This window comes from Gasterosteus aculeatus, chromosome 3 (assembly GCF_964276395.1).
Source record: "Gasterosteus aculeatus chromosome 3, fGasAcu3.hap1.1, whole genome shotgun sequence".
NCBI lineage: Eukaryota > Metazoa > Chordata > Actinopteri > Perciformes > Gasterosteidae > Gasterosteus > Gasterosteus aculeatus.
The window spans coordinates 4,800,665-4,812,806 of record NC_135690.1 but is presented as its reverse complement, the minus strand read 5'-3'; the positions used below and the strand labels follow the sequence as shown (position 1 = coordinate 4,812,806).

The 12,142-nt window shown below is 42.4% G+C and overlaps 1 protein-coding gene across 12 annotated transcripts in view; it reads right to left on the bottom strand.

The window, feature by feature from the left end:
• ctnnd2b (catenin (cadherin-associated protein), delta 2b) overlaps positions 1-12,142 on the bottom strand; it is a 118,432-nt gene that overhangs the window by 81,247 nt on the left and 25,043 nt on the right. For 8 of the 12 annotated variants that reach the window (XR_013467081.1, XR_013467082.1, XM_078098873.1 and 5 more), the window contains exon 3: positions 1,006-1,118. Coding sequence is in view for 10 of the 12 variants with exons in the window: in XM_078098873.1 (XP_077954999.1) it covers positions 1,006-1,118 (113 nt within the window). In the remaining 2 variants the exon portion in view is untranslated. Of the gene's footprint in view, positions 1-1,005; positions 1,119-3,886; positions 4,155-12,142 lie in introns of those variants that run through there. The other 4 variants (XM_078098878.1, XM_078098876.1, XM_078098880.1 and 1 more) reach the window with 1 other exon arrangement.

Genomic DNA, 12,142 nt, shown 5'->3' with positions numbered 1-12,142 from the left:
TCGTAGTCACAAATCCTCAAAAGAATCTCCACCCAAATCTGAATTTCCTCTTCTCACTGTTTTGAATAGCTATGGTTTACCTGCATTTATTGAGAAGCAGATAGTGGTTTGTGTAGAAAAATCTAAACGCTACTCTTCCAGCAGGAAGCAGAGAGCGGAACGGGAGAGTTATGCCTCTCTCAGTTTTCAGTTAGGCCCCTTAACTACTTGGTTAGGTTAATATAAAATATTGTGGTTAGGTTAAAATACTGTGTGAACATCGGGCTTAGAGTGAAGTCGGCTATGTTACGTATGCTGCACAGTAGCTTCACTTGTAACGTTGACTTTTCCTTTCCAACAGGACTCCTCTGTATGTTTGACCCGTTCATCACCTCCACCAACGCCTCCTTCAGTAGAATTAGTCTCCCTTCATAATGTGCAACCGTGCTCCTTCATTTCCGCTCTTGACATGACCACGGAGGGCAATACAAATCAATAATGCTGCTTTAAATTGGAGGCATCAACAAATCCTTATTCATTTATTCATTCATGTGCACTACAAATCCTATGTGTACATATTAACAAGCATTCAGCCAGACTATATCATATTTCAGATTTTGTTGGTGTTTTTACTTAATGTATTTTACCATTACAGTGTGATCACGTATTCATTATTATTATTATTATCTGGTTCTTCTACCTATGTATGTTTTTGCACGTTTCTTTGCACTATCCACTATGGAGATGTGATAGAGCAAATGTCCCCGCTGTGGGACTAATTAAGAGATAAGACAAAATATTCCGTGAATGCAACTCATAGCTCCTGTTTATATGCAGGCAGAGGCAAAGTGTGCATCCCTTCCACCTTGATGTGTTGTTGCAAGGTGTGGGGGGTCAATTTGCTTTCTACCGCTCAGACAGAAAAAGAGGTTTGAATCACGGAGATGGATTTGGGAAAAAAATGACACACGCAGGTCAGAGTGCGCCGCAGAAGAGGTTCTGACAGATAAAACCACACAAACACACCTGATGCTCGTCATGCTTCCAGTCTCAGAGCCAAGCTTGCATCTCTCTAGCTGACTGGCAACGATCTGTCGCTCGGCTTCCAGCTCCCTGGTCAGACGTTCAAACTGCAATTCCTGCAAAGAAAGAGAGAGAGTCAAAATGCATGCTTATCCACAGTCACACGCACAGTCATCCTGAGCTTTACTTGGACCACTGTCGTCTCCGACATGTCCTGAATTGTTGCGAAATAAACTCTGCGGTCTGTGGTGGTAGACGGGTTCAGATATCGATGTGTCTGCCGCTGTCTGCGCCGAGAGGAGTGTGATATGTCGCACCCAAACGTGACACCAAATCAAAGCCGGCACATTCATTCTACGACTAGAAAAAAACTGATTACGTTTTTTGGGTGGATTGATTTGGTCCTGTCTTTCCCATGAAATGTTTGGAATATATCACAATTTGCATCCTGCTGTTACCACGTGGGGGCTGGTTTGGATCGGGTTGTCACCCCAGTGGAGTAGAGGGGTTTTTCTCTAGTGTAGTTGCCTAGATGGAAATCTATATACACACTTACAAAAAATAGAAAATGTGCATTCATGCTTGATATAAAGTCACTTGTGCAAAAAGAATATGTTTTGTTACCCTAAATCTCTCTCACTTTCTCAAACCTCTAATATATGTAGACTGCATTTCTCACTTCAACTTGGTAAATCCACAATTTCCCATGAGATGCAGGATCCTGAGATGTGGTCATTAGTAAAGCCGACACCTCTGGGTGCCTTTTATGTGTAAGGCTGCATGTTGTGCTCCAGGCGAGTGTTGTTCACAGAAGATGTAACAGCAGCAGGTGTGATATAACAGAGGGGGAAAACACCTGGGCAGTGACCCGCAGGAGTGCCCTGAAGCACCTGCCAAGAAAGGGAATTTTAGTCAACTTGTGACCCATCGTGCACATTTTTTATAACTCTGCCTATTAATACGTGTGGGTGAAGTATAAATTCATTACACAGTGAAACTGAGTCTCTTAAATCACTTTAATGTACCATTTGACAATGGCAGTTTTCCTCTTTATGCAACTCAACCACCAATTAACCTCTATGCAAACAAACCGCTGATTATAGTAGTGTGTATCTGCTGTTGCCATCATTATAGCTGATTATACTTTACACAAATAAGTGAAATCACTAAAGAAAACAACAACAATAACAAAAAAACAAATGAATCCATTTGGATTGTAGATCATTTTGAATGCAAACGGTGTCTGTGCACAGGAGCTCCAGCCCTGGTGGGTTTCCAGATAATACAATTGATGGATTTCTAGTAAATCATGTCAGGGTGGGAGATGTAATCAATCAATCAATGTTTCCCCTGCCAGCCTTTAAATAGACAGGAGCTGCTCCGGCATAGAACAGAGCTCATCTAAATGCTTTAAATTCTGAATTTGAATCTGATGCAGCTCCACATATTTAATTTGCGATAGAAGAAGTTGCTGTTCTACTCATCTGGCTCATGTACTCTGTACTCATCTGACACAGCGCAGCGCATTGAACAAGCTGCACGACAAATGGCCTGCTGCGTATCTAACACCGAGCCCCTTGGGGAGATCCTGACCAAACAAAGCTACAAACATTCAGAAAGCCTTTCTGCTCTGTTGGCACATGCACGGCCAGTTAGGCAACTTCATAATAGTTTTAACGCTTGAAATGCACTTGAAATATCCCTGAAAAGAATAGTAAGAAGATTAATCCTGTTCATCTTAGACAAAGTGGGTTTCCAGCGCTTACGGCCCCTGGGAGTCTGAACACTGACGATGCCTGAGGTAGCTCCGGGTCCACCATAATGATATGATCAATATAATGGTCAACATGTTAAAAGCAGATGGCACATTGGTGATGCAGTCTTCTTGCTGTAAAAGGGATTCTTGGGTGAAAATATTTGTTGCTGTGTGCCTTTTTGTCAATTACCAAGCAGCAGGGATGCTTCGCCGAAGAACACTAAATGTGCAGAACAATCGGTTGATAGTAACATTCAGCAATGCTCACATACACACACACGCGCAGTTATGTGAAATCTCTCAAGTGTGAATACAGCGAGAGCAACATCCGAACTTCCACATGATGGTGCACAGATGTGTTTGCGCTACACCGCAGATGGAACAAACTGCCGCCTCGACACAATGAGTCCGAAAGAAAATAAAAGAAATGAAGGAAAAAGAATAATCACTCGGTTATAATCAATCAGGTGTGCGTTGTTTGTTTAGCAGTATGTGGCCTAAAGTCAGTCTGCCAATTTGTTAAAAGTGCCAGCGTGCAGCCAATCATCTGCGAGAAGACACATGGAGGATTTTAGTTTGTATGATCTCATTGCTTAAAGGCTCATTTGAAGATTAAAAAAAAGCTTTAATCTTTTGATTGAAACACACAAACCAGACTAATGCTACGGAGCGACTAGAAAGCAGCAATCACGAACACACAGACATAGTTTAAAAAAGTTATTTTGAACATTTCTTCCCCGCATGTTCAAACTTCTTCGCAATCAAATCAGTCCGTCTCCTCTCATCAGCAGAAAGAAAAACCAAGGACGGAAAAACAACTGTACTTTGAGGCGACGATGAAGGGAGAAATGAGATGTTTTGTCTTTTGTTTGTTTGGCGCTAAGTTGCTCGTCGAGTTGAACAACTGCTTGGATGGCGAGCTGTGATAATTCAGTCGTAAGGCTACTTCACAACATCCAAACAAAAGCAGTCCCCCAAATCCCCCCGACCCCCCCCCACCTCGCCTACCCTCCGATTGAGGGCTGACAGGCAGACACCTGTTACTGCAGAAGGCAGAAGCAGTCTCATTAAAAAAGTCAAGCATACTAATAATAATAAATATATGGAAGTAGTAGTGAGCGCACATACCTTCACACGGACCATGTTTCACAGAGAGGCCACAATATCACTGTGAGTATCGTCGCTTTGATCCCCATCTGATTTGCTCTCCCTCCTCCAAACATTCATCCGTCCCGGGTCAAACGCAGCAAGTGATTAGAGGAACAGAAAGAAAGAGAGGGAGGGAGAGAGAGAGAGAGAGAGAGCGGGAGAGAGACTCCAGTGTCACTTGAGCTGACTGCAACTCAGCCCCCTCTCTCTCTCTCTCTCTCTCTCTCTCTCTCCGTCTCTCTCTCTCTCTCTCTCTCTCTCCGTCTCTCTATCTGTCTATGTCTCTTTCTCTCTCCCTCCTTGAGGGGCCACGAAACACACACGGTGTTCACTGAGGCACAAAGGTCGCCATGACAACGGGGCATTCAGAAGCCCCGTGGCATTATTTATGCAACGTTGCATCACAATGGGCCCTCCCACCGGCCGGGCCTGCCAAAAAAGCCCGCCGCTCGCCGGTCGCTCTTGCTTCTCTCTCTCTCTCTCTCTCTCTCTCTGACCATACCATCTGCACGTCTCCTCCTGCATCCCCCCCAAGCCACCGCCGCTGAAAAGCATGGGGGTAGTAGTATTAGGAGGAGGAGGGTAGCGGCAGGAGAGACAGAAGAAAAAGGGAGGCGAGATGGAGGGAGGTGCGCACATCTCTAAATCGCACACTCATGCCTACACACAAACACACACACACACACACATGTCTGCACAAACCTGCGGGCCATATCCACATGCCTACACACAAACGCACACACTGTGTTCTACAGATAAGTTCAAACACACACACACCAAATGTGCACTCAGCCGATACTTTGTTTCTTCGCACTATTGGCTGCTACTATTTGCACAGACTGAGAATTAGAAAGCATGCAGAGTGGAATTGTGTTACTCCTCTACAACAAATTACAACAAGTACGTTCTTTTCTTCAACGAGTTAATTTAGCCAAATGGCACCACTTGAATGCAGCGTGAATGCAGAGGAAAAAGCTAATGTTAAGCTAATAAAAAATCTACACCACCGTCACATGACTTCCCGCCACAAACACTGAGCTAATGGGAAGCAACACTTTTCAGACAATAACCCCTAACCCTTGAAAGTGAAGCGGATTCTGGAGATTTAATTTAATAATACCCCGGTAAACGTTGCTAATATGACTTCATGGTCTCAATCGCTCATTTTTTTTGAAGTCTTCTTCAACACCGCACACCGCACGGTGACTCCATCCAGTTCTTCTATACAGTCTGTATAGTCTGATGATTTGATTTTAGTGCGTTTTGTAGTCTCCCCAAGCCATTCGGTAGCAACCGCCTTTTTAAAGAAACATAAAAGCTTCAAAATTCCCTCCATAAATCTCAAAAATGTCTAAATCTCTTTAGCCTGTGTTAACAACAGATCTTGTTAACTTGAAATAATCAAGCTCCTAAACCAAAACCCATGAAAAAAGCAAGATGCTGACTCATATCCAGGTTTTAGGACTCCTGCGGCACTCCAAAGTGAGCCAAACAGTTTGACATATTAGCTTCTTTTGGCACCGTCCACAGCTTTATAACCTTCCTCTGGCAAAGTTTAAACTCCTCAAAGGGGATAGTTTGCAATAATTGCATATGCAGTGCTAGCAGGCCCTGGCTATCTGTTACTAGCTAGCTCACAAGCCAGGGGGGTTTACAAAACAGGAACAAATAATTATGTTTAACTATTTTCAGCTCCAAACTTAAAAAAACATGGAACCATCTCTTACCCAGATGCAATCTGACTCCCAATTTGACCCCATGGCCTCCTGTGGGGGCACAGTTGCTTCCTAAAGCACCAAGAAGACAGGCAAGAAACGTACCCAGGCCAGGGCTGACACCTTTTCTGTGCTTTTCTACGTATCCACTTCCCAGTCCCTGGAAGCCACAGTCTAACTAAACCAATCACGGCATCCCAGCAAATAAACGCAGCACATGCAAATAGCCTCCAATCCTTTCTTTATTCAAATTTGGTTTGGCTGTTTGGCTGCTGACCGACTGAACACAGGTTTGAACGCAGAGATAAGATGAGTGTTTGCCTGAAACAACATAGGTCGGCGGGATCAGCTCAACGTATTCAGTCTGCAACTCTGAGCCAAAGATGCGAATACAACGTGATTCTGAGCATGCACGTGTGCACCGTGGGAAGCGTGGTTTTGGGAAGATTAAAGGAGCACTCCACAGATGTTACAAATGTCAGTTTACTAGTGCTACTCAGCCGCTGAACGCTGTTGTATAATGTCTTCTGTGGCTCTAGTGAAGCTTTGTCGAGTCCGAGAGAAAAACCCATCATCATCACCATCATCTTACGATTGAGATCCACAAAGTCATGTAACAAAAAGTGCATGCGTTATGAACTAGCAGCATTGGAGTTTGAAAACGTGTGTATGGGAAACAGCGAGGGTGAGATAAAATAATTATTTTAAGTGCAATATGGGTAAAGTAGGATCCTGTATTTCTTTGACCAATGCCAGGTACAAACAAATCATCAATACATATATTATATAATAATTGAAAGAAGATGGGTAAGTTTAAAGAATAATAATTACATTGACATTAAATATCACGTGAGAAATCACTCAGGTTAAAGGGTTATTAAGGTATTTTAGAACTTCTCAAACTATTTTGCAAATACACGCTAGAATGATCTATAATCTCGATTTTTTTAATGTATTTGGCCACCAATGCAGCCATTGACCACTATGAACTCCAATAAAGAGACATTAAAAGAAATCAGTGTTGGACTTTTGAAACTATAACTTCACAAAGACAAGACAGATATAAATAAAAGTTTATTGGCTGACACATCAGTTAGTCGCTGGTATAAGTCAAACTATGTTTTCCAGGGAGTTCATAATGCAGCTGTTTTATTACATTTATTATTAAGAAGAGATGGCCATTTCATCTGTGTCAAGCAGGTGGATTTTACTTGTAACTGATAACATCGTATTTAATCTATGCGGTTGTTGTGATGGATTGAAAATTATTTGTAACAAACAGGCAGATAATTGCAGATATAACGGAAATAGAATAGACATTGATGTCACACATTTGACCACATCATAGTCATAGTCATCATAGTTTTCATCTCACCTGCATGTTTACTAACTCTCCTGTCATTTTAGATCGTCCCACATCATCAGCTCATTACCTGCAGCACATCCCCTCATCAGCTACTCACCATTTAAGCCTGTCACATTCTGTCGTTCCCTGCCAGATTGTGTTGGGTTCCTTTGTGCACCGGCAACCGATACAATTGCGCTGTTTGCAGTGTGGTCAATTGACTGCTTTTCAAAAGAAAATGCTGATTGTTGATTCTTGTTATGATGACAAAACACGTCAGTGGGCCACAAAATGTGTCACACATTGACCGCTAAGTCAGCAGCGATGGTCGTCACAGAGCTCAATCGGCTCCGTTTAAGCCAATTCATACTCTCTTACTTATAAAAGTGACAGCATGGTGAGGATAACACACACAGAACTTGTGTTACGCATCACAATTGAATGAGTGAGTCGGTTAATACGGAAGTAAGCCCGCTACGCCGCCCGCAATGGCGGAGATACATATAAAAATGGCCGCAGCATTTCAATGTTTATTTGATCTGAAATGTCCGTTCTGCTCCCATCCTATTTCTCTGGGAAGAATTAACTACAAAACCTCTGAGATCGTAAAACGCACATCATTGAGTCCACCATAGTGGTGGAAGAGAAACACTCACTGGCCAATACCAACTTAGCAGATTGGTGTGATTGCACATGTGTGAGTAATTGTAGCTTGATAGGAATTTAAGTGAAAGAAAGGACAACAATTAGCTGTCTCTTAATCAGCAGGTTCTACAATCAAGAGCCCGTCAACTGATTGCATTACTAAAGATTGGACATTGATCAGAGTGTGTTAATGGAGACAGAGGGGAGACATATAGAGAGCCACCAGCTTACAGCAGCGGGCTGCCCCCTGAAAACCCCATTAAACCAATTAGTGAAGTAAAATAAATGACTGGAGGACAGTGGTGAGTTGCAGTAGGTGTGTGTGTGTGTGTGTGTTCTAGCTGTCTCCTTCTCTCTCTCCACTGTAAAGCGGTATAATTGTGCCCCGTGGAGTTCGCCTGGCATTTAGTCGTCTCCGAAGGGCCCCGGTTCAATGGAAACTATCACGCTGGCTGTAAGACCACTGATGTCTGGAGCTATCGTTTTCTGGGCGGGAAAGATTGCTAGTTGCATCCAGTTGGTAACAAAGTTGTCCCGAAGGAAGAGGCAAAAAAATCCAGCATGAGACCAAGGGAGCAAGTGAAATGAGATAAAGGAAAAAATAACAGCACGGCAGAAGACGGATTCGAGGAGATGTAGTTCTCTCTGGATACCAGAACTACTTAAATGTTCATCCCAAACCAGACAGATTTGTCTTGATTTCCCAATAACTGCCGGTGTGGATCTGGGCTTTAATTCCTCTTCTCACGAGATACCGTGTCTCCGATGCTGGTTTTAGCACACGGCAGGAGTCACATGAATTATGTCTTTGTTTCTCTATTTGTGAGCTCGAATTAAAGAAAGTAGCATCAAGGTAAAATTGCTGGGATTGCTGTTAGCAGAGTTTGCAACGCATCATGTCACGATTCAAACAGCTGAAGTCTGTTTATCGTCAATTAAATATAAAACCATAAGTGGTATCAAAGGGAATTGTCACTAAAACAGCGATGCCCAGAAAGTCTGATCATCCTAAAATAACTACGTTATGAACACCAAAGGAGCGGTTGCTTTTGTAGCGCCCCGACACGCTTTGCGATTAGTATACATGGGTGTCAGGCCTCGTTTTCTCTAATGCCTGTTGAAATCCAGGATGAACAAACAGGGAAAATGAGAAGGGCTCCTGTTCTCCTCCATTTGATGTTAGGTTGCTGGACTCCCCGTTCATGTGCCGTCAATTTGTTTAACCAATTAGCACGCTGTGTCGCTGCTCTGGTGTTTGGTAATCCCTTCACAAAAACATGCTGGAGGTCTTGAGAACTTGTCCTTGGCCAGCTAATTCCCACAAAAATTCACACACACATGAGACCAAAGAGAGTTTTCCCTGACAGGCCAGCAGTTAACGTTAACTGTCTTTTGCCGGAAAACCGTTCCACAATAAATGAGATTATTTTTACCGTTCATAACAACGTCTGGCTGGTGTGCAGCGAGGTGTTTATGCTCTCAAATGCTGAACTTTAAGATTCCCACTTGTTGTTAGAAGTGCACATAGGCACACATTGGTTTGTGAAATGCCCTTTTGAAAACTTGAGCTTGGCATTGTGTCCGTTGCCATCTTTGTAATTTGCCGCCAGAATGGACACAAGAAGGTGGAGCTTAGTCCACCTAAGAGCTGAAGTCGACCTTTTCAGGCACCCAAAATATTACAATTAGCTTTCATGAACTTGAGAACCTTATAGTGAAAAGGTTCTCAAGTTATATGCCGAAAACACAACTCAGACAGGCGCCCTGTCGATCACATGGTATGATATTCTGCTTTATGGTCTATTTGACTTCAAGTGGAGCATCGTTTACTGAGTGAACATTATGCTGTGTTGAGGGAGACAAGAAACTAGAGATGGAGAGCATGAACTCTGCTCCTGGCTGGACAGTACAAAGAAGAATGCAAATATATGAGCTTTGGCATTTATAAAACTTTATAAAACAGGTTTGGGGCCAGCATTGAAACATATTCAGGGTACAGCTGCATTGATTTGGTGGTAGAAGAAATGTTGCCCTTTTTTCTGCTATGGTGCTCTGAGTCCTCCTTGAGCTGGGAATAACAAATAGTAAAAGCTTTCCTTCCTCGCCATGTTTTCTTCTCTTATGAGCCGACAAATGCAACGACACCTCTTTTTCTCTCTGACGTTTGACGCATGGTGGAGGAATCAAAAGGTCGTAGCAGTAATGCAATGTGGAAAAAACAGGACAAGAAGTCATGTTTGACACATGGTTGGCCCCTCTAATGAAAACCAAGATAAGCTTTATCTTCATTGTGTGTTTGTCCTTGCAAAATGTAATTGCATGTCAGGTTTGCTCGATTGCAGTCTTGCGGTCGGTAAATGATCTAACTGGTATCTTTCCTTAAATTCAAGTCACAGTGGGGGATATTTAACAAGCCCACTGCAAATTATCGCTGCACACGCTCTATTTTTTTATATAGCTAAATTGTCTGAATTTTGCTGGTTACTGAGACTGCATGTATTAATATTTCAAGCTAATAGCAGTGTTTTAAAAGCAGTGTTAGTTATTAAATAGTGATGGGACTTCTGGGTGGCTACTTCAACCCCCAGAGCAGTAGAATAATAATCAGTCTTGCCATCTTGTGTCAGACATTTGGACAACTGAAGCTCTGTGAGGCAATTCAGGAGAAATACGTATTGATATAGAAGGCCACCAGGAGAAAGAGGAAAAGTAACAACAGTGTTTGAGCTGATCTGTTGTCTCATGTAATGTGTCTTGTAGGGGTGTAACGATTCATTCACTGAATTGATTAATCGATTTCTATTCCTGCGATCCAACTGAATCGATCTGTGCTCCGCAAATCGGCATTCCGGACGACATATATCGATTACAAATCAATTGAAATAATACATAATCGATTGTATCGATGCTTGGAAACTGCACATTGGATTTAAGTACAAAAACTGTATGGATGTGTGTTTGTTTGTTTTTTAGCACTTTAGACACGTTAAACGTTACTCGATTCAGTCTGCCTGTCTGTGACGTCACCAGTACGCAGTGGCAGCCGCGTGAAACTCTGAACAACAACAAAACACAGCGTGGAGGAGACGACTGCAAGCGAGACATTTACAAACCAACTTATCGATCCAGCGTGTGGAAACATTTTGGCTTTTGCAAACACGAAGGTGTTCTAAATAAGTCGGTCGCTGTTTGTAGAATATGTAGAAGAATAAAAAACCACAGAAACACGACGAATCTTTCCGGCCATCTACTAAGGCGCCGTGGGATTAAACAACGCCGACAGTCAGGACCTCTAGCAGCGTCACCGCTGCAGCAGCAGCAGGTAACTCCAGCTCTGCAGACACCTCAGGCCTCGCCAGCACCAAACTCACCGTCACAGTAACAATTGCCAAGTTTATCTGTAAAGACATGCGACCCTACAATGTGGTTGAAAATCCGGGGTTCTGTAAATTGATCCAAACATTGTGTAATTATTGTGTAATGTTTACATTGAAAATGGCACTTGATTCAAATAAAAGGTTCATACATTTGCCATTAATTGTTGTTTGCTTGTTTATAATATCCATATTAATTTAAACCTGATTTCCTTACAAGAAACAACAGGGATCTCGAAAACTTTGCCTGCACTGTCCAGTAAAGTTACTGAATCGATTTCAAGTCACTGAATCGAATCGAATCGTTCTAAATTAACCCAGATTGTCCATGAATCGAATCGGCAACCATGAATCGCGATTCAAATTGAATCGTTGTTAAAATGAATCGTTACACCCCTAGAGTCTTGTGTAATAGAGATACCACATAAAGATACTTAGAGTACATTCAAAAGGGTGATTTTGGAATTACTCACAAAAAGAATGTATTAGTCTCTGAATACTAATAGCATGAATGAATAAATTGTCTTGTCATAATGTAGATCAAAGACTACAACCATGAGCTCAAAGCTCTTAGACCCATCTTTTGCTTGGCGCTTGAGGCTGATATAGGAGGATAAGATAAGATAGGAAGTGGGTAAGTGGCCCCTCAATTTACGCTCCTGGCCTGAATTGGGACGCAGCTGCTGGTCTTTTATATGAGAATATAAATTTACATAATATAAATAGTGCACTACAAGTTATCACGTCGTCTTTGGAATGATCAAATGCTCCTGGAATGTTTAGAACCAATAAGACCTGGAAGCACCAGAAAGGCCAAATGTTTTTTCAATTGAAATTTACAAACTAATATGTATAAATATTTTGCTTCTGCTGAAATGATTAATCATTTTTGAAACGACAACTTCTGAGGCTGAAGCATTAAGATGACAAATTTTAAAAAACTTGCTTGGTTTGGTTTCACAGATGACTAGATTGTCAAATTCTACCAGGCTGCGAGGGAACAGACAACTAATCAATACATGGGGCCACTTTGCCTTTACCCCTCATTCCACAAGACAATGTGGGACATTTTTCACATAATCGAGTGTCGGATTGAAACTTCACACAACCCCCCCCCTCTCCCCTCTTCCCTTCTGGCGGCAAATGTGTTGACAGC